The 26,658-nt window shown below is 51.4% G+C and overlaps 1 protein-coding gene across 1 annotated transcript; it reads left to right on the top strand.

Moving 5' to 3' along the window:
- The first annotated feature begins 495 nt into the window (after positions 1 to 495).
- On the top strand, positions 496 to 26,238 carry SMAD7 (SMAD family member 7). The gene is given in 5 exon segments (XM_050913184.1): positions 496 to 810; positions 813 to 1,022; positions 1,650 to 1,703; positions 6,796 to 6,870; positions 25,596 to 26,238. Coding segments are annotated over 5 exon segments (1,176 nt in total). The 5' UTR covers positions 496 to 512; the 3' UTR covers positions 26,135 to 26,238.
- Positions 26,239 to 26,658: the final 420 nt, after the last annotated feature.

Genomic DNA, 26,658 nt, shown 5'->3' with positions numbered 1-26,658 from the left:
CCCCCGGGAGGCCGAGGATCCCCCGCGGCTCCAGCCGCGCTCCGCAGCCGCGCAGGGCGGCGCGGCGCCGGCAAGCTCAACCCGCCTCCCCCAGCGCGATGCGCCGCAGAGTGTAGACGGGCTTTTTTCTTTTTCTTTTCTTTTTTGGGCAAAGCCAGAGCGAGCAGCGGCTCCCCCCTCCCTCCCCCCCCCTTTTTTTTCCCTCCCCCTTTAATTTTTTTTTTAATTTTTATTTTTTATTTTTTTTAAATTTTTTTTTGTTTGTTTTCGCAGCGGGCAGAGGCGCGGGCCGGCGCAGCCCCCCGCGGGAGGCGGCGGGACCCGCGGCCCCCAGCGCGGAGACTGGCGCATGCCACAGCCCGCCTCGGCCCCGCCGCCGCCGCCGCCGCCTTCCCCCCGCCGCCCGCCGCCTGCCGCTGCCCGCCGCCGCCGCCGCGTCTCGGCTCCCGGCCCTTCATGCGCGGCGGACGACATGCCCGTTTTGTAGCCGGGGGCCCCTCCTCTCGTCCCGCATGTTCAGGACCAAACGCTCGGTGCTCGTTCGGCGGCTTTGGCGGAGCCGTGCGCCCGGCGGCGAGGAGGAGGAGGAGGCGGCGGCGGGCGAACCCGGCGCGGCGGCGGCGGCCGAGGCCCGGGCGCATGTCTGCGGCGGGGGGCGCGGGTGCTGCCCGGGCAAGGCGGGCCGCGGCGGCCGGGCGTCCGCGGGCGCGGAGGCGGAACTGAAGGCGCTGACCCACGCCGTGCTGAAGCGGTTGAAGGAGCGGCAGCTGGAGGGCTTGCTGCACGCCGTGGAGTCCCGCGGCGGGGCGCGGACCCCTGCCTGCTGCTGCCCGCCAAGGCCGACTCACGGTTGGGCCAGCACTGGTACCCGCTGCCGGTGCTGCTCTGCAAGGTGTTCCGCTGGCCCGACCTCCGCCACTGCTCCGAAGTGAAGCGGTTATGTTGCTGTGAATCCTACGGCAAGGCTCACCCCGAGCTCGTCTGCTGCAACCCGCACCACCTCAGCCGGCTCTGCGAGCTAGGTAGGCGGCGGGAGGTTGCGGGGGGGGGGGGGGGGGCGGGGGGGCGGCCGGGATGGGGACGGGGATGGCGGGGCTGCAGCCCCGCTCGGCTCCCTGCCCACTAAACTTTTTACCGGGGGGGGGGGGGGGGGGGGGGGGGGGGGGAACCAACAAACAAACAGAAAAAAACCCACAACTTTTCATTGCTGTGTTTTATGTATATATATATATTTTTTTTTATTTAGGGGAGGGGTGAGACACCCCTCCCCCGCCTCCCGGGGGCCCCGGCGCGGCGGGCGGCGCTGCCTCCCCGCCGTCCCCGCGCGGTGCCGGGGATTAGGGGCCGCCTGGCGCGGCCGGCCGGCCCCGGCGCTGCCGCGGCTCCGCCGAGCCAAGGAGGCCCCGATCAGACAGCCCGAGCGGCAGATAGCAGGGAGACTGGCGCCAGACGGCCCCTTTTGTTTATCTGACAGCTAAATATCAAGGCAATCACCGCCTCGCTGCCCTGCCTCCAACCCCCAGAGCTAAGACAAACAGTTTTGCTAAAAGAATGCCACTGTTATCATAAGTTCCTATCTTTTTTCTTTTTCTTTTTTTTTTCTTTCTCATGGCTCTGCCTTTATTTTCTCTGTACTTTTCTAATTCCAGAGTCTCCCCCTCCACCCTACTCCAGATATCCAATGGATTTTCTCAAACCAACTGGTAAGTGGACTTTTTCAATGCAGGCTGCAGATAAAAAAGGGAAAAGAGCCCCTTTCTCAGGGGAAACGTCTCCTGCCTTTGTCATGCCGGGATGCATTTCGCTTTTGGGCTGCTTGCGTGCTTCTGTGCCTTCTGATACCCCTTGAAGAATTAACATACAGTTTTATCTAAGACACCCTCTGCACAAAGTAGGATTTTAAAACTCTGGCAGGAAACTTTAGGAGGGATTGCAATGCAGCACAGGCCTTCGCCGCTCAAGTCACTTGGAAAGCCGGAAAACCATGGGCTCCAGTTGTAAATGGCAGTGCTCCTGCACCCCTGGGTGAATTTGTAGGGATTTAGGTTGGGATCCAGCACAGCTCGGGTTAGCATCTCCTTGATGGCTGGGAATCCCAGTGAGCCTTGACAAATGGAGTTGGTAGAAGTCTTTCTGTGTTTTATAAAGGAGCCTCATCCCGCCTTGTCAGGTTGAAAAAATTAGGAAAGGGGGTTGAAAAGTTTGGGGTTTTTTTTCCTTTTTTTTTTTTTTTTTTAAGCACTGCTCTGCATGCCTGTTGCTTGTAATTGAATGTCAGGGTGCCAGGGGAGAAGCCCATTTGAGGCTGGCACCAGCTCTTTTGCGGTTGTCTGCATAAACTCTTGGTTGGCAGCGAGCTCGCCGGGTGTGAGATAAATCGGGCTGGAAGAAGGAGGAGAGGTGGGGAGAATCGGAAACGGGGGGTGCTCGGGGAGGAGCGGCTCCTGGTTCCCCGAGGATTAGTGGCTCTGGAGTGGTGGCTGGAGCACGGTGGTCTCTGTAGTCGTGTCCCTTGGTCACAGCAGGCAAGAAGGGCAGGGTGGTGGCAGGGAGGCAAAGATAGATGTATCTCTGAAGACCAGTATCAGGTCATTTTTTTTTTTTTTTTGGGGGCCAAAAGAGCAGTTTCTGTAAAACTGCTGCTCTTCAGTTTCTCAGGACTAAAAGAAACCCCAAACTTGAGGTTGCTTCGGACACATGGGGTACCGTTGTGGGGTCCCATCCCACTCACTACTCCCTCGGAGGCTGGACTGTTGTTTTTCCCCTCTGCGAACTCTGAGACAGACTAATAAGTCTTGTTACGCCTTGTGGAAATAAGCAAAGCTGTTTAACAAACAGTTGGGTTGCAAAGCAAGAAATATTTTGCCTCAGCGTGAAAAAACAGGAGATAAAGGCTCATGAATGAAAGAGGACTGTCGGGAGTAGGTTCAACATCCCGAGCACGTGCTGGGATGCAGAAGGGTTGTTCCATAATAGACTCTGAGAGTCTGCTGGGTCGCAGAGTTTTGTGGGTTTGGGTGAGATAGATTGGCATCATTTCGCCTGCGTCCCTGCTGGGGAATGCTCCCCCAAAAGTTTCTATTTCTGCCTTTATTGCCTGTCTTTCTACCCAGCGATGATCCCGGCGTGGGATGCGAAGGGGTTCGGAGCTGCAGGAGAGAAGGGTTAAAGCTTGCCTTTGGTTTCCTGTGAAGATGTTAGGATAAATCTATTAGCAGGGTTTAAACATCCAATCTGCCTCTGCCAGGACCTCATTTTCAGTTAGCCGAGTGATATATTTATTCATTAGCAAGTGTTGACATAAGGTAGCAAAATGTGTGTAAACAGAAAAGCCGCAGAACATGAATGTGCCATTTCGAAAGGAAAAGTTATTCCTATCGGCCAATAGGAAGTGATTAACGCTGCCCATCGGAAACGCAGAAACAACTGGGTTACTCACCAAAAAGTCCTCCTTTTTTTTCCTTTTTAAAAGAAAAATCCATTTGGCAGCTGAACTCTGACTGACGGGGCCGCGACAGGCACAAGCGGAGCCTGGAAGTCTGTTGTTGCAGGTGGGTTTTGCAAGCTCAGGGTTTCTCGGCGTTTCCTCTGCGGAGGGACCGAGGGTTTCCCGTCCCAGCATCGGTGCCATCTCCTGCGGCAGTTTCCCAGCTGGATGTTGAGGATTGCTCGCCACGGGCTGGCTAGATGGAAAAGGGACAGGAGATGACGATGGGAAGGTGTGAAGCCTTCTACCTGGCTGATGCATGTGAGCCATCTTCTCCCCTGGGACCTTGGGTGGGAACGGTCCCTCCATTTAGACTTGGGCAGCTGCATCTGCCAATGGAGCTGGGAACATGGATCCAGCAGGAAACTTCTGCTTTTCCATCAAGCGCAATAGTGGTAATAAAAATATTTAAGCATTTAGTGCTATGTCTTGGAAGTGCTTCATATGGACAGACAGACAGGAATACCTGGACCAGCATGGGCTCTGGCAGCGGTCGCCAGTGCCCATGATCGTAGAAGCATCAAATGGTTTGGGTTGGAAGGGACCTTTAAAGGGCATCTAGTCCAACCCCCCTGCCATGAGCAGGGACATCTTCCACTAGATCAGGTTGCTCAGAGCCCCGTCCAACCTGGCCTGGAATGTTGCCAGGGATGGGGCATCTACCACCTCTCTGGGCAACCTGTGCCAGCGTTTCACCACCCTCAGCGTAAAGAATTTCTTCCTTCTATCTAGTCTGAATCTCCCCTCTTTTAGTTTAAAGAGGGGATTACATTTTTTTTTTGGAGGTGATGGAGGTTGGGACAGGCTGTGTCGCTAGCTGGAGGAAGGCAGGGAGGGACAGGGAGCTGGGGGGGTCTGCTGCAGGCAGTGAAATGTCCCGTCAGTCTGTGTGTTGATAAGATAGATCTGGTGTTCCTCTACTTGCCGTAGAGTGGAAAGATCTGCCCTTGGCAGCCGGGTTACCCGCGGGAAGGCTGTAGGTCCAGGCTGGCTTGCTCATTCATCAAGGAGTGGACTTTCCCTCTTCCTTACACGGGACGGTTGCAGGGATGGGTGACGGTGGCTTGCACGGGGCCAGGCTCGCTCTGCAATCCTGGTGGCGTGTGGGCGCTCAGCATCCCCAGTATCCCTGCAGGAGCTGCCACTCGCGGCTGTGTTGGAAGCGAGATGAATGGTGGTGCCCCCAAATAATTCAAGCAGATATTTTGACCCATCATTGAGTGGGACAAGGGGCTGCAAGTGGTTGTGTCCAGCGTGCTCCTGGGCAGCTGGTGATGGTGGTGCTGGAGTATGAGAGTGCAGGAAGCCCACTGAGATGTCGCTGCAGAGCCGAATGCCCTCCTGTGGCATCGACTTTCAGGGGAGTTGGAGGTTTGGCAGCTTCCAGGAACTATCCGGCACCTTGTAAGATTGGGCTGGTGGCCACCAGGAATAATTGTATGTCTCTGTGATGGTTTTATATTGCGGGAAGGCAGTTTTGGGAGGAGATTCACATGCAGTTGGCTTGATCCTACCTCTGATCCTACGACCTCTCTGGTGCTGAAAATAAAACAAGCCTGAGTACCCCCTCCTAGGAGGAGCCCTTGGCAGATCTGTGGGTGATGGGAGGAATGCAAGGATGAAACCAGCCATGTGTAGGGCAGAGAGCCCAGGAGGGTCCTGCTTTTGGGCTTAGCCCACACCTGACCATCATGCTTGGTCTGGAGTGAGGGTGCATCAGCTCTGTGTCCTCTGAAGAGTCTTCAGAGGGTAATTAATTGATGAAGGGAACTGGCTGTTGGACGATGGGACGCGGGAATGGAGCTGTCAGCTGTAAAGAAGTCCTGAAAGCACATCACCCCATTGCTAGGGTTATGCATTTTAAGTTGGGATAGGCTTCTCTCCTGCCATCCTGTCCGATGTGCTAGCAGAGGACCTGGTCATGTATGATCCCTAGGGCAAGACAACATGGAAAGGGCAAATGATGTCCTTTATCCCGCAGGGACTCATCAGGGAGCTGTAACCGGGGGCAGATGGAGCCCAGCACAGGGCAGGGTGGTCCAGCCTGTGTTCAGAAAGCATCTGTAGCCCAAGCAGTTGAAGACATCTCAGGGGAAGGGCGTGGGGAATCTTCTGACTGGATTAGAAAGGGTTAAAAAAAGGAAAAAAAAACGTATTTCTTTAAAGCATAGAAAGCACTACAAGGCATTTAGAGAGTGTATCGTATACAGTATTTCACAAGTAAGTCCATTTCCTGCCTCCCCTATTGTTTTTGGTTTGATTAAGTATATCCTGTTAAACTGTATATTCCTGTTAGGGCTGCTACTTTACTCTGATAAAATGAGGTTATGCAGACAGGAATTTCTTTTTCACTGGGATTTCAGGGATGAAATCTGGAAAAATGACTTTTATCAGTAGGGAGAAAATTAACTCGGCTCTCCTAGTGGTGGCCCTTGCACTGTGATACAGCCATGAGCAAAATGATGTCATTAGGGAGCCCAAATGTGATGAAACCCAAAGTCCCCGAGAACCTGCTGAGGACCAGAAGGTTGCGTGAACTTCACGGATCTTCTCAGACTTGTCCTTGAGCTTGTCTCCCCCATGGTAGTGACTGAAAAGCTGGAGTTTGCCTGTAGGACCAGGGGATCGGTGTTGGCTTCTGGCTGTTGTCACCTGGAGGAGCAGGCTTGGGATGGAAGGGTCCAAACCTTGACCTCAGACACCTCCATGCATCAGGAGAAATGTCTAATGGGGCGGCCGATCTTACCTTGCCCTTGCCCTTCGGTGGTGCATGGAGGAGTAGATCCAGTTGCCCACCTGTCCCAGGAGGTGACAGCGGGGTGTAAGATCTGCCAGCAGCTGGCGGTGACAAAAATTGAGCGGGGGAACGCCAACGTAGACCGTTTGCCGCAAAAGGGCAGCGATGAGACATTTCCCTTTCGGTTCCCATTTCGGTGAGTTACAGGTGTTGACTAAATTGAGTGCGTAAAGCTACGATTTAAGCATTTTTGGGAGCTCGCTTACATCAGAACGACGACAACCTTGATCTCATTACCCAGTGACTTGGCCGGAGAGGTGGCAGCCAGTCTGTAATTTTTGCCGGTCTATAATCAGTGTTGGCTGGTGATGAAGCGCAGCGCGCAGCCTTGATTGAGGCGACGAGTTAGGGTGGATGCTTCTTGATGAACTGCCGTCTCTGCGCGGACAATTAGTAATCGCTTCCTGCTAAACCCTTTGGAATGTGTGTACTGCTTGCGGCGATGCTGGGAGCCTGCGAAGAACCGCCTATATACTGATTTTTTTTTTTTTTTTCTTTTCCTCTGCTCCAGCAGATTGTCCAGACTCTGTGCCTTCCTCCACTGAAACAGGGGGAACTAATTGTCTAGCCCCTGGGGGGCTTTCAGGTAAGATACCTCTTGTTGCCCTGGATTTTGGCCGCGGGTTGCGTTGACCGAGGGTCCCGACGGAAGGCGACATGATGCTGGGGAGTTTTGGGGATGCGCGTCGTTGAGAAAGGCATGCTCGAAGGGGGAATTAGGTTTCGTTTCAGTAGCAGCCGTGTACCTCTCATGCAGAGGATGTGTTGAAATCCCAGGCGAGGTTCTCCATCCCCGAAAGCCCGTATTTCCTTTGAATTCCAGCCTTACGCTCCATTAATTTTCGGAGCGAGGCAGGAAGAGGCGTGTTGGGGAAGGCTAAGCGGTGTTGGCCACCCGTTCGTTCGGATGCATGGATTATCGGAGCAGGTGCGGTCATGCCTTGCGGAAGGATTCGGTGTCAAGCTCTCCTTGACTTGGCGGTGGTGGCGGCACCTCTTGTCTCTGGGATGAGAGCTGTGCTTGGGCTTTGCTCCTGGTAGGGTAACCAGCATCCCACATCTGATGCGTGAGGCTCATGGTGCCCAGGGAGGAAAGCTGACCCCGTTTTTTGCAGAGGACATTGCAGAGGGAGTTGGGCTCAATGATCCTTCTGGGTCCCTTCCAACTTGAGGTGTTCTATGATTTCCCTCGTTTTGCCGTTTGCCATCTCCCTCAGCCTCCAGGTGCCATTACGGGATGGGGGTTCGGAGGGTGGTTTCCCCACCCCTCTTGGGCTTTTCATAGAATCCTAGAATGGTTTGGGTTGGAAGGGACCTTTAAAGGTCATCTAGTCCAACTCCCAACACCTCTTCCAAGGTGTGATGTCTCCAGCACCTCGTCTCCTACCCCGGACCAGCCAAGTCTGTGGCTGGGCTCTGTCTCTACCAGGATTAAACTGTCTGCAACCATGTACCTGCATGTACTCGCCGATGTTTGAAGGTGCTTCCCTTTGTGGGGACGTCTCCCTGATTTATGATTTATTCATCGCCCTGAAACTGGAATTTCAGAAATAGGTTGGCGGCGGCCGCACGCGCGCGTGCATCTGCCCCTGCCTCTCTCCAGGAATTGCGTTTGGTGTGGATGTCTTTAAGTGAGCCTTGTTTGTTTTTCTTTGGGTGTAATATATACCCTGTCTGTTATTTGAGAGGGGAGCATATTGTTTGTTCAAAGGCCCTAATGAGAATTAATCAAACGGAGGGGGAGAGGGAACAGAGAAACTTGTCGCTGGTTTTGGTTTGTTTTTTTTTTAATGCAGAAGTCTTTTGGGTTTTTCTTTATTTTTGTGCTATTGGAGCCTATAGCTTTAGGGAAGAAAAAAAGAGACTGTAAAAAGAAAAAAGACAAGAAGCAAAACAACACAATAAGGATGTTGTTAGATCTTTTTTTTTTTTTTTTTTTTCCTTTTTCCTCCTGAAATACACCCGTTGTGGAGGGGAGGAGAGAGTTCAGTTCCACAGGATACCACATGAAATAAGCAGAGGAAGTACTCGCTTTTAAAAGGGGGCTTTCTGTAAGGTTCAGCCTATTGATAACATCTCGTCTGGCTGCTCTGCTCCCGAAGGGAAGGCAGGAGGTGGGGGCTTGGGCTGCAGGAAATAACACGGCTCGTTCCCGGTGCCTCCCAAAGGGCTGCGGGAAGGGGAGCCCCAGCTCCTTAGTAGAGCCTCCTCCCCAAAAGAAAGCACGTTTCCCCCTGAAAATGCATTTTTTTAACTTATTTTATTATATTTTTATTATTTCATTGGATTGGATTTTTTTTTTTTTCCTTGGTCTTCCTTATCAAAGGCTTCCCCCCCCACCCCCAGCCTGGAAACAGAACCTTTTACAATCATTAACCGCTCTTTTTTCCTCCCCAAATGTAATTGTAGCCATTTAGTTTAATGAGGAGCTGATAGGAGAGTTGACTCATGAAGGGATACGGTTAGCTACCCAAGCCCTGAAACAAAGCCGAATGCCTCCACATGAAAGAGCATTTGTTTTGAATTTGCTCTGATTTACTGGCATCTCCCTTCCGCGCGCAGAAGTGCAGCGCTGAAAATTCCCAACTGGAGGGACCCAGTCGAGAAAGGAAAATAAACGCACTTTGCAGCAATCCTCCAAAGCTCACTTTCTCCTTCTTTTTTCTACCCCCCTCCCCTGCGTATTTTAGTTAGCAGAAGAGCGTATTTGAAGAGGGCTTTAATGAGTTATTGGCGGGGTACACGGGGAGCGCTTCGGCTTGGTCTTATCTAAGTTTTGGGCAGATGGGCATCGGTGATGCCGGGTGGAGAATCCAGCATCCCTCATCCCCTCCAGACCAGGGCTGTACACGCTCGATTTGTGGTTCCTTGATGAAAGGACGGCTTTAAGAAAAGCAAAAAAACCCCAATTTTGGTAGATTTGGAAGCTGGAGCAGGAGGCTGAGGAAGACATCGGGGGTGAATGGTGGTGGGTGGGTTCCTGTAGCATCGTGGGCAGGTTGCTTTGGCCACCTCGCACTGTAGGCTTTGGCCACCAGCGATGGGCAGTGATGCTGGTGTAGTAGCGGTATTCAAAGTCAGTAGACCTGCCCTAACGTCTGGAAGCTGGAAGGGCAGGATTTAATGAGGCAGATTGCTCTCGACACCGAGAATTTGGGAATGGGGCCAGCCTGGGGTTCACAGCTCCTCTGGCAGGGAGACCGCATGGGGGGGAGGTTGGAGAGGATGATGGCAAGAGGAGCATTAAAAAGATGATCGAAGCAAGCGCCCTTGCAGCTCTCCATGAGGATCCTTTGATGATGAGGAGTCTCAGGTCCGGCCACCACCGGGGTTGTAATCTCCTTCTGGAGGCTGAAGGCAGTTTCATTGATGGATACCAGAGGCACTGGAGGATGTGGGAGGGGGAGTGGCACAGCCGGGGGGGATGTACGGGGAGTGTTTCCCCCTTCCGATAACCGATCTGAGCCGCTCTTTCCCTCCCTCTGCTTTCTGTTCTCCTTCCTGGCCCAGGAATGCAGTATCGGGTAGTCCTTCACGCCGTGCTGGTGTCCTCTTCTCATCCCACCTCTGCTGTCTCTTCCCCAGCCATCCCGTTCTCCGGCTGATGCACCCCTCACTCCCCCCGAGGCGCTGGCTCTCGCTTCCATTTTCTCGCCTTTATTTATTTTCTTAGATCTTTATTTTTAGCGGTGGTCACTCTGTGGGTAGGTCAGGACTCCTCGCTCACAGTGTCTCCCACCGAGATGGTTGTGCTCAGGTATTACCAGTCCAGATCCTTTGTATCCTCGACGTGGTTAAAGAAGAGAGCAAAAATAGCCCATTGGAGATAAAAATAATTTCTGTAAATAGGAGACAGAGGGTGGTTTTTCCTGTATTTTGAGCTGACTCGTTTTCAGCAGATGTGTTTGGTTGTGACTCTTCTTTCAAACAAGCAAAGCCATGCTTGGAGAGCCTGGAGGTAGCCGGCCCGTGGTCCAGTGGCATCCAGTCGGTGGGAGCCAAATTCCCGTACGACCCACGGAGGAGCTCTGCTCTGAGGGTAGAAGTGAGCTGATGGTGCTTGATGGTGTTGGTGCTGGCTCTCCATGGGATGATCTCCACCCAGCCCTGGACGTCTCCCACTTGACCTGTGTGTGGTGTGGGACTGGTGGCTCTTGGCTGATGGAAGGTTGTGGTGCCCGTGGTGGGCGAGAAGGTGGCTCTCCTGCAGGACAGGTGAATGGTGCTGGATTTGCTGGCAAAGCGAAGCTTTCCAAGAAGCCCAGAGCTGGCCATCACAGAGGGAAAGCAAGATGAGCTGACTTGTGTCCTCGTCACCTCCGCTGCTTTTTTATTTATAGGGGTTATTCATAAAATACCAAACCTGAGAGTTTACTCAGATTTCAGCCCAATCGTGTTGACTTGCCCTGACTCTGGAACCACCCCAGGGTCTCCTGGAGCCAGTGGATGTTGAGTGATGGTGCTTGGTGGGCGCTGGACCAAGGCTCTGCAAGGCTTGAGGCTGGGAGACCCGCAAGGCTCTTCTGGAGCAAGTGTGGCCTCAGTTTCTCCCTCCTGACTCCTCTGCGCCGAAAAGTCGGGAGAAGACCTCTGGAGGTTGGAGAAGCATCAGCATCGCTCCCTGCCCCGACTCTCTCAGCGGTGGGACCTCGTCTGGTTTAAGGGACCGCTTGGCTGAGTGACACTTCATTCTGAAATCGTGAGCAGGCCGGGAATGTTTCACTATGCCTCTGATCCCCGCTGGTATCTGCTCGCCGAGGAAGAAGCACCTTGTTCAAATCCGGAGCTATTCGCCCCCCGAAGCGGCTCCCCATCGCGTCCCCCCCCCACCATGTAAACAGGATCCCGCGCGGTTTCTCCTGCAGAGTCCTGCCTGTGTTCTCCCATTCCCCCCTCCTTCCACCTCCCTCTCGTACAGAGTTTATAACCTCCTGTGAAAAGCCTTTATTTACAAATTGGCATCCTATTATAATCTGAAATTGAGACATCTTCCTGTGGAACTAGGATTGTATATTTGTCCCAGGGATAAACAATTGCTTGGGAATTTTTTTTTTTTTTTTAGAGTCACTTATTCTTGGTTTATTTTTGAGCGTACGTCCTTTTAATATTTTTTTATTTGCTTTGAGCATCGCAGGGTGTTGCACCCTTTCCTTCCCAGCCTCGTTGGAGACACGGCCTGCCTCCCCACCCCCCCCAGCCCCGCTTACCTAAAAAACACTGTCCCAGTCCTGGAAAGGACAAGGTTATCAGGGGTTAACGCCAAGATGACAGCACTGGAGCCTCTGGAGCAAAGCAGGCTGCCTGCCAGACTAGGAGCCTCCCGGCTTGCCTCGCACATCATCTGACCGTGGCCGGCGGGGAGGAGGGAGCCGGCGCTTGGCACCGACCCCGGGGCTCTTGGCTTGGCTGCCCGCTCCGGCTCCTTTGGCCCCGTGGGTTTTTTTTTTGGTTTTTTTTTTAAGGGGATCTCACCCTGGGGGGACCCCCCCAGGGACACGGCCGGGATAGCCCCCGTGCTGTTGTGGGGATGCTGGGGGCATCCTCCTCCCGGCTCCTGTCTCTTAGCTAATGAAAATCCCCCCAAGCAAATAGGACCCGTTTAATAATTAATTTTAAGTCCTCTAGAGCCTTTTGATCCTTTCCTGGATACTCTTTTAGGATGGGTTTTAAAAAAAAAACCTGATGGCAGAGGTGCTCCCCCCCCATTAAATGCTGGGTGTTTCAATCCATCCCTGTACAGCTCCATTAAATCCATTTTTCCGGACACCAACAGATTTTCCCAACCAAACGGTACCTTGAGAGCAGCTGACAATAAAATGCCGAAGACGACCCCACCGCGAGCGAGTCTTTCATGGTGGCGACCATGATGGGGACCACTCGGGTTTTATCCCGCACCCTGGCGCTTTTTAGGGAGGAACGAGGACAAAAAGGTGAATTTTGGAAGTTACGTGTCAATTCAAACCACGCTCTGCTCGCAAAAGATGTCCCGATGAGCGCCGGCAACTTGATCGTTGGGGACATTTAAAACTTGTGGGGACAAAAACACTCGTAGAGGAGCAGCCCCGGGCTGGCAGGGATGCGGGCTGCATCGTTTCCATCCCCGCTGTCTGCCAGCGGGTATCACTTACACTAGAGGAACCAGTAACATTAACCACATGCATTTCCCTGCCGCCGGCATGGGGGGGGGATGCCTATTTCTAACCGCAGCGGGCCAAGACCGTAAAACCTCGATGCTGGGTTAAAACGGGGTGCACCCCATTTTAGGGTGCACAGGGAAAAAACGGGGTGTATGGAGCCCCTCCAGCCCCTGACCGGGTGCTTTAGGAGGGTGATGGGGCTGGGCGGCGGGTGCTGGCCGGGGCCTGGCGCGGGTGGGTGCCAGCCCCACCGCCGTCCCCGGCCGGCTTGAATGACCCACGCCGCAGCCTGGCCGCCTGCCTACTGTCACAAAGGAGCTTCCTTTCCAGTTTATTTTCAGCACTGAGATATTATTAACCGCTGAGGCACGGTCTCTGTTCTAACCACCCTCGCTTTTTGCCTAAATTGCTTTGTTTTCACCCCCCGTCGGCGTGCCGAGGCCGCCGGCTTGGCTCCGGTGCCGCCGGGGTACCGGCTGCGTCACGGCTGCTGTTGAGGAACGGGAGGGCACGGAGAAGCGAGCGGCCTGATCCTGCGCGGGGCTGAGGTCGGGGAAGGGAAGGAGCTCGGCGTCTCGCAGGATTTCCACCCGCTGGCTTTGGATTAGCCCCTTGGTTTTGTTTTATTTTTTAACTTCTCTTAAGAAAAGCAGCGTCTTGGGTGTTGCCAACTGCCACTTTCTCTGCAGTTTAATTTATTTTCTTTTTAAATTTCTTTTCTTGTCTTTTCTATTTCTCTCCTCTCCTCTCCTTTCTCTTCTCTTCTTTCTCTTCTTTCTCTTCTTTCTCTTCTTTCTCTTCTTTCTCTTCTTTCTCCTCTTTCTCCTCTTTCTCTTCTTTTTCCTCTTTCTCTTTTATTTCACTTTTTTAATGCAAGGAAAGAGCTTTTCTGGGCAAGCATTGCAGGGATTTTCCATCCCCATCCAGGGAAGGGTGGGGGCTCGCATCCCCTGTGCACCGGCCTGCTGCGGGAGCCACCCTTGGGGGGTCTTTGCTGATGGGCTCAAGTCGTTGGGTCCAAAAAGCTTTTCCCAGCGGGTTTTGTGCTGTTGGGGATGTGACGTGGTGTTTGCTAACAGACAGCCCTTCTCTCCCCTTTCTTTTTTATTTTCTTTTTTATTTTCCCCTTGGTTTTTTCCCCTCCCCTCTTTTGGGTAGCCATTTAAATACATGATGATAACTTTCACCCTGTTAATTAACAGGAAACATTGGGACAAGACAGGAAATTACATCAGTCTTTTATGAGGAAAGAGCCAAGAAAAAAAAAAAATACAAGAAAACATAGTTATTAGTGAAAGGAAAGAAAGTGCCGGGGGAGGAGGAGAAAGAAAAGGAGAAAAAAGGAGAAAAAAACCCCATGCCATGGGCCCCGCTTTTCCGAGGGAGGCTGCTCCAGTACTTGATTTTATTTTTATTATGTCAAAAAATATTTGACTAGCAGGGTCACCTTTGCTTGAGCGCGACGCTCGAGCTTCCCGAGGAATCTTTTTTTTTTTTTTTCGTGCCTTTTCTCAGCTTCCTTCCCCAAACTGTGAGGCCTAGGAAGCTCTTGGCCAGGAGACTAATTTTGGTTTGGCTGCTCAGCCCTTCAAATTGGTCCCCACCCAGTGTCATTATCTTGGTTTTAACTTGCAAGGGGAAAAAAAAAAAAACCCTGTAAGAGCTGGCTCAGCCCTTCTCTACCCTTTTAACCTCGCTGCATAAAAAACCTCCCGGCTTCAGCTCCCCGGTTGGGTTATGCCGGCAACACCGAAGCACCGTGGGGTGGTTGCAGGAGGTCGCGGTGATGCTTTCGGTGATGCTCCTCCATGTGCGATGGCGGGTACCCGGCTCTGCGGTCCTTCCTCATCCTCCCTCAGGGATGAAGTAAGATGCCGGCGGGGTGGTTGCAGGAGGTCCCCGACGATGCTTTCGGTGATGCTCCTCCACGTGCGATGGCGGGTACCCGGCTCTGCGGTCCTTCCTCATCCTCCCTCGGGGATGAAGTAAGATGCCCAGTGGGGCGCTGGGTTTTGGCGAGCCGTCTTTGGGGTGACGTCCTGCCTCCCGTGGGCTTTCCTGGCTTTTCCCTTAACACCTGAGCAGGTGGAAAGGCAGATTTCTCCGTTAAATGAATAACTCAGAACCGCTCGGGCTGCTAAGCCTTGTTGCAAATACGTACCTATATGTGTACATAATAAGCGAGGCTATGGATGGTTATATACTCAACAAAATTAAATATAGAAAATATTTAGTATATTGAATATATGTATATATATAATATATAGGATATATTCAATATATAAGGAATATATTCTATATATAGAATTGCATATATATATAGGTTGAATGTATTCAATATATTATAGCATGAATATAGAATATAATTATATATAATATATATATAATGTATAATAATAATATATATAGGTTGAATAGATCTTGTTTGTAGAGCCGCCAAAACTGCATCAGTAAGAGCTGGCTTTGCATTGGAGAAACTCAGGTGTTGGGAAGGTGGTGAAAGTTCAAACATCCTTCGCTTTTACAACCGGTGAAGTTGGCTCTGGATCCGGTGATTTTCAGTGATGGAAACCGATGGGTTGAATTTATGGATGCTAAAAGTTGCCGGGCATCGCCACCGAGGGGGAGCTCCCTCCAAGGCGGGTGGTGCAAAATAATACTGGAGGGGTTGCGTGTCTCTTTGCGCATCGGTGTCCAAGGTGAGGTTTTGAGTAGAAAAGCAGGGAAAATAGCAAAATAGTTGAGAAATTAAACTGTGAGATGGGGTGCTGCTCGCCCACGTGGGATGGCTGCCGGTGACCCCGCGGCTGGGCTCCGGCGGCACCTTCCCGGGCAGAGCGGACGGAGTAAATAACCTCATAAAATCATCCTTCGAGCAGGAATCAAATAACAGGAGTTTTATTTGGAAAAGGAGTTGGGAGCCTGAAGTTACATCACTGCGTTTGAACTGATGAATTCATTTTCTTTGGAAGCTGGGCTGAGACTTTTTAGCTCATTATAAGGAACAAACCCATAAATCTTCGTACGCAGAGGCTCGTAGTTTTCCTGTTCTTTGTCACAGCCGAGCATGGAAAATGTATCCCGAGTGTCAAGAGCACGAAGCCTTGACACACCTGAGATGTTGCACCAAGGTTATTTTCTGGAGCAGCCAGCATGGTGCTGGGTTTGCTGAGCGGCAGTGCCGAGCCCCACATCCCCTGGGCTTTGCCCCCACGGAAGGATGCTGCTGGGTCTCGGTGATGCCCAAATCCCGTGGGCTTTGCCCCCATGGAAGGATGCTGCTGGGTCTCGGTGATGCCCAAATCCCGTGGGCTTTGCCCCCATGGAAGGATGCTGCTGGGTCTCGGTGATGCCACCCCGGCTGCGGCACCGTCCCCGCCTGGAACACGGCTCTGCCGCTGCCACCGAAAGCGGGGTGGGATGAGCACAAGGAGCTTTTTGGTTTGGGTTTTTTTTTTTTTTTTTTTAATCTGGGTGCTGCCGACCTGCCCCGTTCTATAGCCCGGGGCAAACCTCTGCCGGCCTCCGTCTGCGAAAGGGGGGTGCCAACTCCGCCGGAGTGCCGGGAGGGTTAATTACTTAATGAATGTAATATTCTCTGTAATTGCTAAGCGTTATTAATCCAGAGCAAAGTGAGAGGCGAGGGGAGGGGTGTGTGCGTGGCCAGGCTTGTGAACTCCAGCCAAATGCCGTCCGTCCGTCCATCCCTTGCTTGCCCCCTACCCAGGTAGGGGCTGATGCTGTCCGTCCGTCGGTCCGTCCGTCCCTGGGCGGCGACCCTGCCTGTACACGAGCGTGCTTTGCCGCCTGCTCTTAGGAATAGGCGTGATTAGATTATGAAGGCAGACAGAAGTAATGATTAACTTTTTCAGTCTGCATGCTGTCTCCAGTCTGGCGCTGGGTGTTTTTTTTTCCCCCTAAGTAGGCCCTGGCCCCGCGTCGACAGGGTATTAGGTTGTAAAGAAAGCCAGGAGGAATGAAGGCAAGGGAGGGAGGGGAAAAGGGGGGGAGCCTTTTCCATCGGATCCGGGACTGGAATTTATTGGCAGGAATGCAGTAAATGCTCCAAATGCCAGCCCAGCTAAACAGTTTTCATAATTGTTACGGAGTGGGGCACGATGAGCGTGAAAAGGACTTTTGTTCCAACCCTGCTTTTTCCATGGGTTTACGTCCCTGCGAGGGATGCTGCTCTGGGAAAGGGAGCTGGGGGAGGTGGTCTTTTTTTGGGGGGGGGGGGAACAACACACATTTACGTCTGTTTTCAGTCATTGGGTAGAATTCTAGGTCGGTGTGCTGCGGGGAGAGGCTTTTTTTTGGGTATTGAAATAAGAGCGGCAGCGATGCCGTGTGTGTGCATGGAATGCAGTTAGGGGGGAAAAAAAAAAATCCTAACACACATCTGTGTATTAGGTATCCGTTTGGAAATCCTAGACTGCTCTGCTTCAGGTTTTATTAAGGTCTTTACAAGGTTTTTAACGTGTAACCCACATAGCTACATGTTGTCAGTGGAGAGCTGCGGCTTTCCTGGGGGCCGTATCCGTGCCCTCCCCGGGGCATCGCCGGGTACCAGGCGACCTTCCCCCTCCTTGCAACAGCGGAGCTTTATTTTTAATTGCAAAAGCATTTTAAGGTCTTCATCCTCTAAAACCGAGCTCAGTGGCTGCGTTGAGGCGGGGGGGGGCTGTGAACCCGGGGCTGGCATGGCCCAGTGGCCTCTGGTGGCTTCGACATCCGCGTCAGTGGTTTATCCCCGCGCCGGGAAGGTGATGGGCAGAACGCTGTCACGGGAGCCTCCAGCGCAACCCAAGCCGGGAGAGATATTTTGGCAAGCCCATCTTCAGGTCTGATTTGCGTCGTTGTAAGTCAGGAGCCCTTTGTGTGCTGGTTTCTCCTTCTCAGAAGGTTCCTGGTTGAGATCTGGGTTGGGTGTGGGTGGAGAAGAGGTGTGTCTCGGTAGCTGCTGAGGATGAAGCACGGAGGTGTTTGCTCGTCTGCAGGAGCTGGGGCTGGTACCAACCCTGAGTCGCTTGGTGGTCGTGCGGCAGCATCTCGTGAACGCTGGCTTGGGCTTCCCGTGTTCTCCAGAGGAGCCTCTTGGATGATTGTCATTAAAATGCGATTATTCCGGGTTGCTATCAAGGCAGGGAAGGAGGTCGGAGGGTGCAGGGGGCTGTGGAGCATCCTGCAACACCTCCTGAGCCAGCAAGTCCTCCCAGGACATCCCCACCAGCACAGGAGAACAGCAACGGGGACACATGCAGCAAAAATAGGATTTCTGGGGGTTTTCCATGTGGACCTGCATGCCCTCGTGCCTGTCTGGGTGACCCGGGGGTCTTAAAAACCCCACGGATGTTGGCAGCACCCCTCTGGAAGGGTCTCCCCTCTTGAAGCATCCCTTCGTCCCACCCAACTGCCGGGTTGGAGCTTGGGGAAGGGATTCCCGTCCTACTGCTTTTTTGAAACAAGGGAAAAGTTTTCCCACACCTTTGAGGAGTGTAGAAGGAGAGGCAGATAAAGAAGGTTCTTTAAATTAAAACTTCAAAAATAATTAGACTGACTGTATACTAAACAACAGCAAAGAGGCCCATTTACTGTAAATATTATGAATGGATTTGGCTGGCTTCTTCATCCCCACCCTTCCTCTAAGGCTTTTCTCTGAGCTGAGTCGAAATTCGGCCTTCAGACAGCACGGTACTCTATAATTTGCATGGCTGATGAGGCCTGAAGCCTGGTACGGAGGAAACTGGAGTCAGCTGGCTCCTCTCTAACCGCTGGAGACAGGCAGACAGGCATTTTTGGTGTGTGCCTGCGTATTTCCCCCCCCACACACCCCTTGTAGCTGCAGCCTTGCTTGGCTTTTAAAGAAAGTGGGCACAAAAAAAGGTTCTTCTCTTCTCGAGTCATTTTTAGCCGTGGTAATTGATTAATCACTGTAATTAGACAGTAGCAGTGACTAATAGGATGTTTATGAATCAAATTTCTGGTTTGGTGGACTCCATGAACTCAGCAGTTTCACTTTGGTTCTTTCTTTGCTGTCCTTTGATGCAAGGGACATCGAGGAGCCGGGCTTCCTTCACACATATATATTGATCACCCTGTATTTTTCAAGATTGGACATCCCTCCTGGGCCAGCCATGACGTTTGCTGTACTGGTGCCCGCTCTTGAGGCTTTGTAGGTCTGCACCAACATGGTTGCAGGGACCCTTTCTCAATTTGTTTTCTTGTTTTTGAGTCCCATCCCTGAATTAACCCTCAAAGTTCAGGGCTGGGTTCCAGGTTGGGGGAAGGTTGACTCAAGGTGCCACCAGGTTGGGGTGGGAACTTTAGGGGATGTCCTCAGGGATCAGTCATCTCTACCCACCGTCTAACCCAACCTCGTTTTTGTCCTGATTTCACAAGAGGGTTTCCCAGCCATGGTGAAGGTGATGGAAATTTTTGGCTGGGTCACCAGGGGACAGAGCAGAGCACTCCCAAGCTTGTAGGTCGCTGCTACCATGAGTCTGAACCAAAGCCCTAGTTACAAATATCGGGAAATCCCAGACTCTTTGCCCTGATGGCTTCTGCCAAATTTTATCCTCCGTGTCCCCAAGACTCGCAGGGTTTCAGATCTGTTGGCAACATCTTGGCTTCTGGATACCAGCCCTTAGAAAACTTCAGCACGCTGAAGTCTTGGGGGGGAAACTCAGGTGGACTTTGATTTTCATGCAAGGTTGACTTACGTTGCTAGGAGCAAGGAGCCATTTAAGTGATTGGGTGGACAACTTGTTAATAAATTAAAGCAATAATCTTAAGGCTCTTTACCCTGCATGACTACTGTATATGTTGAGTAATAAGAGCTGCCTAATTAGACATAGACACAAATTTATGGTCTAGCCTGTCAATCCGCGGATTAAGGACTCCGTAAGTACCTACTGACATGATGGGCTGTAATGGCTCCTAAAGAGATGTTATGGTCTATCGTGTCAATAATCCACAGATTAAGGGCTCCCTAAGTATGTGTTGACGTGACTGACTGTCCCAGCTCTTTGGGGGCTCTTGTGTTGGCACGGTGGAGGGACCCCACGGGCCACCTTGGGCGGTGGCATCCCTGCAGTAGGTGAGGGTTTATTTTCTCTGCAAACAACAGGAGCTTAACACATCACCGTCCTCTAAATTAGCCTTTCAGAAATCAGCCCAGCCATCAAAAGCGGGGGGGGGGGGGGGGGGGGGGTGTGAGGAAGCTGAAGCTGTCTAGCCCTTGTGTGCAGGGAGATATAAAAGGTTTGGGGCAAACATTGCTGTGGGTGGTGTCTCCAGGCTGCCCGCAAACTCCGTTAAAGGCACAAAGACCCTTTTCTGCAGCAGGACATATCCTTTAATTTGGATTTTTTTTCTTTGCTTTTGCAAAGCATACCTGGAAATCTGGCTCTGAAGGATTTTTCTTGGGGTTTTTTTTTGTTTGTTCCCCCGCCCAAGTAGCCTGTAAATTACCCGGGAGACTAGAAAGGAAGTAAAATTTCCCTTTTTGGTGCCCGTTTTTCTTTGCTTTGATGAGCTGTGTGGTTGCACGTCATGCTCGGTGTTCTCCTCACCTTGATGTAATGCCTGTTCACTTCTCGAGTAAGAGTTCAGGGGTGTGTTTCTCTTGAGATCCTGCAAAAACAGCACTTGCCAGTAATACAAGGGGCAAAACTGCAACTGGAGTGCCCCAAGCTGCCCTCAAGACCCTCAAGAAGAGCACGCAAAAGCCCATAAAAAGCTCCGGGGTTTGCGTCTCCATCTCCTCCGTCTCGACGAGCAGGAGAAGATGGGGGGCATGGCTCTGCCCCAGGCTCGCAAATGCCACATAAGGTCAGCCAAGAGAGATTACCGGGCGCGAGACGTGCTGAGCTTGGTCTCAGCCTTGGCCCCAGCCAGACGACACGTTGTGCTGACACCAGTCCAGCCCATTTTTTTTTTAAGCACAGATGCCCTCTGCGCGTGCTGACGGATGAAGGAGGAAGGACCATAGGTTCATTTGCTCATCGGCGGGGCCCACGTCGCTCGTTTTCCAGCAGAAAGCTGCCTCCTGGGAAGCCAGCAAGGGATCTCACCACCCCCCCAGGTCTCCTTGCTGCCCCAGGAGCTCATGTCTGGGTCCTGGTCCTTCTAGGAGAGGTCCGTAAGACCAATCTCCTTTTGGTGCTATGATTTCTTGGTGGACATCTACATGAATTTATCAGTTGCCTTTACCCATTCGTGTTACTGGTTGTGCGTGCAGTGTCACCTCCGTAAGTGGCCCAGGTGAAGGTACCACAAAACCTGAGCAACCTGATCTAGTGGAAGATGTCCCTGCTCATGGCAGGGGGCTTGGACTAGATGACCTTTAAAGCTCCCTTCCAACCCAAACCGTTCGATGATTCAATGATTCTAGGAAAATGAGGGGACTTTTGTTAGCAGTTCAGGGTAGATGATGCCATGGTGAGTATTGCGTCAGGGTTGATGTTTGGTGGGAAATCCAGCCCCAGGGATCACAGAGGAATCAGGGAGAGGAGGGGGTGTGATGGTGAGAAGTTTTGGAAGAGCATGAGAAGATGCTTTGGGTCAAAGCTGCTCTTAAAAAAAAAAATCTATCTCTCTCTCTCTATATATAAAAAAAGAAATATAAATATGTAGTTTGAAACATTTCTACAGTTGGGTAATGTAATCTGTGTCTAATCCTGATATCATGGAGGAAAGATGCAATTACAGGCATTTAAAAACCTAATCAGGAATGCAGTTGTATTCCCATTTTCAGGGACGAGTTGTTGTTATCGCAGATATCGGTGACAATTTAGATAGCTCTTGACTTGATCAGATGGGAGTAGTCCCGGCGGGTGAGATAGCCCAGTGTGTGCTAAACTTGCTGTTTTCTTTAGAGGTCGGTTGATTACAGGAAAACCTTTAGCTATGTCAAAACAAAACAAAGCAAAACAAAAGATCCCCAGCCCACCTCCCCTCTACGTTCATGAACTTGGCACCGGGACAAAGCTGCGATCCGAAAGCCGGCCAGGAGCTGCGTTGGTTTTGTTGGGTTTTGTTTTTTTTTTTTTAAATTCAGTTTTGCTGAAATGTTTCGGTTCTTCCTGAATGAAAAAACTTTTTCTTCCCAAACTCCTAATAAAACTGCCGGAGCTCGGAAAGAAAAAGTGCAGATGACATGGTTTCATCATCTTAAAAGCGTTCATGTGTCGAGGAGAAAAGCCACACCAGAAATTTTCTGCCGCTTCCAAGCGATGTGCAATGTGAGTCTTCCTGCCGCAGCTTGGGAGAACCAAGTGTGGGGTCGTTACTGATAAATTTGGGTGTTTCCATGGTGTGAATCTCCCATACTCACCTTCATCTGGACCTCCTTGGTTTCAGCAGCTTTTAATTTTGGGGGGTTATTGCTCTGGTATCCCATCCTCCAGGATTTCTGTATGGATGTAGCATTTTCTGCAGCATCCCTTGCCGGAGCAGGATGATGTCCGAGCCCACAGGCAACGTGTGCACACCCGAAGCTGGAGAAATCCTGGCTGTGGCCTTTTATTGAGCAATTTTGGGCAGGACTTGATGTTCGCGAGGGTCAAGGCAGGTGGTGGGAAACCTCAGAGCCTCTCATGCTGGCTGGTGTGTTGGGAAGTAGCTGGGATGATGCGTTTGTGGAGGACACTCCTTCCTCATTGAGGGATGCGCCGGTAAAAGTCAGGGCAGCCCCTCAGGAAAATTCAGGAGGGTGTAAATCATCTGGAAAAAAAATCAGTTTTCTGGTGGGAATGTGATATTTAATAACGTGGTTGTGCTGGGGCATCGCTGGTGATGAATCATCTGCACCAAATTTCCAAAAAATGTTACCCCAAAGACTTTGGGATATCAAGTTATTGCCTTGATTTCTCCCCTCCATGCAGAAATGTGCTCTGCTTTGGATGGCTGTTCTCTGTAGACCCAACTATAGGTGATTGATACGACTAATTCTCTAAATTCCTGAGGGCAGACTCGCTTTATTTTCAGTTATTTTTTTTTTTTTTTTTTTTTTCACAATAAGCTTGCACAATGCGCTGGGGGGAGCCTGACGGAGCCCCTAGGCAGGCTGTAATGCAAACCATGGAAAATAATAATAAACCAATGATAGCAGCAAATGGAGGGATGCTTAATAACGAAATAATAGCGCGGATGTTTATAGTATTAAACATTGTCATTGTTTGCTGGAATATGGGAACGCTCCCAGTTTGCTGGGAGTTTTCCAGGCATTTAGAAAGGGATGTGTTTGCTCCGAGGAGCTCGTAAAAACGATGCTTTTAACTCAAAACAAGAATCCCAATGCATTTCTCAGCCGTTTCTGGGCTGTCGCACACGAGGATACGTTGCGGGTGATGCGGCTGCAAATTTCCCGGGATCTGAGTTTCTGTGTGGGTTTGCAGCAGGCGGAGATGGGAGTTGGATGGTGGGTCCAGATGAACCTGGTGGGGCATTTTGGGGCAAAATCCACCTGTTTGCTTCATTTGCCCAGACCCGTAGTCATTGCCACCAAAAAAGCCTTTTGGGGAAGAACATCTCCATCCCCATAGGAAGCATCTCTGTGTCATTTTTTCCTCCTCTCCTGCAACCTCCTCTCCTGCCTCCGTCGCCTGAGTGATGCCACGGGCTTTTCCCACCCCTTTTCCCGGCGGATGCCAGAATCAGGGAGGCGGGTGGGAGCGGGGAGGCTCCGCCGGGCTCCCAACAACCGTGAAAAGCGGCTTTGGCGGTGGCTGGCAGGGAGGCCTGATCCTGTTTATCCGAGCTCAAGCCTTATATTCTCATGGCTTTTTGACTAGACATCCAGTCAACAGCCGAATCCCGCAAACGGAAGAGGCTCTGGCATATTTATACTGTGTGCTGGCATTGGCTCCTTAAAAAAAAAAAAAAAAAATATCCCGGATTACCTAAGACTTGTCCTTGAGGTCTGGTCACCCCATGTCATTGAAAAACCTAGTGGGATTCATTCATGAACTTCCAGCCCTCCATAAAGGTCTGTTCATTCATAGCCAAGGCAGTTTTCTTTTTTTTTTTTTTTTTTTTTTAGAATTTTTTTTTTTTTAGTGCGCTGGCAATTAAATAACTCTTTGTAAGCGGCAATGAGCTACTTGTTAAGTGGTCTTCGCTAATGCAAGCACAAATATCAGGTGAAAAGGTTTTTTTTTTCCCCCCGCTTCCTCCTGAAAGGGATGCTTTTATGTTCAAATAAATAAAAACCTATAGGAGTTTCAGCGGGGTTCAATGGCTGTTGCTCCAAAATTCCCTCAACTGCTGTAAAACAAAACCCAAGAAGCTCTGAGCATCGCTGGCAGGCAGTCGGCGGGGAGGATGCGGCGGAGGGGGGCGAGGGGTGATTGAGATGGGGACGGATCCAGGAGCATCCTCCCCCTGGATCCAGGAGCATCCGCCCCAGATTCCTCTATGTCCTGGGCATCTCCCCCCCAAATTCCTCTGTCTCCCGAGCGGGTGAGGGAAACGCCATCCTGAAGGTGTTTCTTGCCCCACCGCGTGCACCCTTGGGTGGGGGGCACCCCATTTAGGTTAGGGGGAAGGTAACCCAAACCGCCCACCCCCGTCCCCCCCTCGGTTCCCTCGTGCGGTGCCAGGTTTCAGCAGGATATAAAGTTATCCGCAACAAAGTCTTGGGAGGCACCGAAAAGGGGAGGTGGAAGGACAAACAGGGGCACACCTCGACAGATGCTGTCCCGGGGACCACCCCCCTGCCGCCAGCACCCCCATCCCCGGTTTCACCCGGGAGCGAGGGTCCCTCTTTTGGGGTGTACGCAGTCAGGCCCATTTTTAGTAGCTGCCTCCAGCGACTGGAGAAATATTTTCCTCGCTGGCATAGAAATGAGGAAATTAAAAGTGTGTGGCTGGGCTGTTTTTTTTCTTTCTTTTTTTTTTTTTTTTTTTTTTTTTAAAGCACAGTGCAGGGCTTGAAGCACAACTCGGAGACGGGAGAAAAACGCCTGTGCTGGGGAAACGGGCTTATTCATAGCAAAAAATATAGAAAACAGGGCAGCCAGCGTGCCGCTGCCGTTGTTCATGCTGGGGGGGGGGGCGGTTTGGGGGGCTGCTAAGGTGATGCAGGGAGAGCTTTGGGGTGCTGGGTCACCCACCTTCCCCAGTCCCATAGGTGCTCCCATGGTGCAGGGGATTATTTCGGTAGCGCTCACTAACTCGCATTCCCAGCTTGATTTTTTTTTTTTTTGTTTAATATATTATTATTTTTTTAAATACAATTATAGAGATGAATAGCTCCCAGGTCTTAACATGCCTACCGAGGCTCGAAGGAATTACCTGCTGAGCAGTGCTGGGCTGCTAAGGATCTTCCGTCAGGAAAAGGGGCTTTTTTCAATGGCTTCCCCCCCCCGCCCTGCTTTTTCCTCCTATGTGGTATCCTCACTGCTCACATGGGGTAGCTATGGGCAAGGGAGTTGAAAGAAGGTCTACGGGAATGAATTTCTGGATTTTCTGGAGTTTTTTTAGGCTATTTTTGTTCACAAGCCTGAGATTTCTGGTCCCCGCCCTGCCGCCGTCTCACAGCGCTTCCCGCGGGTCGGGGCTTCATCCGACATCTCCATCCTCTCCATCACCCAGGGTCTGCCTACGGGCAGGGAAAAGCCCCATGAACTAGAGCAGGCAAGTCCTTGTCCCCTCCGGTCCCATGGGGTGACCTTCAATGTGCTTTTCTTAGCAGCACCTCCTTGTTTTTTGGCGTCTGTGCACAGTAGGTATTTATGGAAATGGATCCATCGTCTGGTGGGTGCAAATAAGGGGTTTTAGGGTGTTTGGTCTTGCTGGATGCAGCTGGCTGGAGCATCTCGTCTCTCCTGTTGGCACTGAAGGTGGTCCTAGTGATGGTTTGGGTGAGGAATGGCTGTGCCGCGGGTGCTGCTGGTGGGTCTGAAGGTGGACCTGGTGATTTAGGACTCATAACTCCAACCAGAGCTAGGCGCTGAAGCGACACGGGAATCCCCCAAACCTGGGTCAACTTACATGGTCTTAATAGCGGCCTTAACCCATGGCTTTTGGAAACGGTGGATGTGCTGTGGGCGTTGGTGGGTGCATGGAGAGCATGATGAAGCAAGGACCTGCCAGCATTGCATCGCTTTTGGGTCGTATTACCCCCCCGGTGCTCAATTTCTCCTTTCCTTCCTTTTTTTCTCCTGTTCTGTAGATTCCCAAGTTCTTCAGGAGCCGGGGGATCGGTCACACTGGTGCGTGGTGGCATACTGGGAAGAGAAGACGCGTGTGGGTCGGCTGTACTCTGTCCAAGAGCCCTCCCTGGATATCTTCTATGATCTACCTCAGGGGAATGGTTTCTGCCTCGGACAGCTCAACTCGGACAACAAAAGCCAACTGGTGCAGAAGGTCCGCAGCAAGATCGGCTATGGCATCCAGCTCACCAAGGAAGTGGACGGCGTGTGGGTGTACAACCGCAGCAGTTACCCCATCTTCATCAAGTCGGCCACACTGGACAACCCCGACTCCAGGACGTTGCTGGTTCACAAAGTGTTTCCAGGTTTTTCCATCAAGGCTTTTGACTACGAGAAGGCGTACAGCTTGCAGAGACCCAACGACCATGAGTTCATGCAGCAACCATGGACCGGATTTACTGTTCAGATCAGCTTTGTGAAAGGCTGGGGCCAGTGCTACACGAGACAGTTTATCAGCAGTTGCCCGTGCTGGTTGGAGGTTATTTTTAATAACCGATGACTTGAGACAGAGTGGACTCATGACATTTATACTACTTTGCTGCTATTATTTCCTTCTGAGTGCTTGCTTTTCATGCAAACTTTTTGTTTTTGTTTTGTTTTGTTTGTCCCCCCGTGTCGTCGTCCCCCCCCCCCATTTTGAGAAATAGCTTATGGAAAGATTTTTTTGCCTTGGGTATTTTGATAAATATTATCTATTTTTTAAAAGTGTGAATGACCAATAACTCAGAAGGGCGAGAGAAAGGTGCGGGGGGATGGATTGCATACGATAATTATTTCACGCCTCTGAAAGGATTATCCTATGTGATCGATGGATTCGGAAGCCACTTGCTATATGTTACAGCTCCTTCTCTTGGATTACAACAACAAGATACCTGTATTTTTTACGCACCACCTTCCCCTTGCCGCCAGCCATCCCTGGTGACGGTGACACCAAGACCCCTTCCCCAGCGGTGCTAACCCCACGTTGCTGCCGAAGGATGGTGCAAAACCTTCCCAACCAGGTCTTTACCCACCCTTTTAATT

The sequence above is a fragment of the Gymnogyps californianus genome, chromosome Z (assembly GCF_018139145.2).
Source record: "Gymnogyps californianus isolate 813 chromosome Z, ASM1813914v2, whole genome shotgun sequence".
In the NCBI taxonomy this organism is placed as follows: Eukaryota; Metazoa; Chordata; class Aves; order Accipitriformes; family Cathartidae; genus Gymnogyps; species Gymnogyps californianus.
Note: the sequence above shows the minus strand (reverse complement) of the source record. Positions and strands in the feature narration are given on the sequence as shown.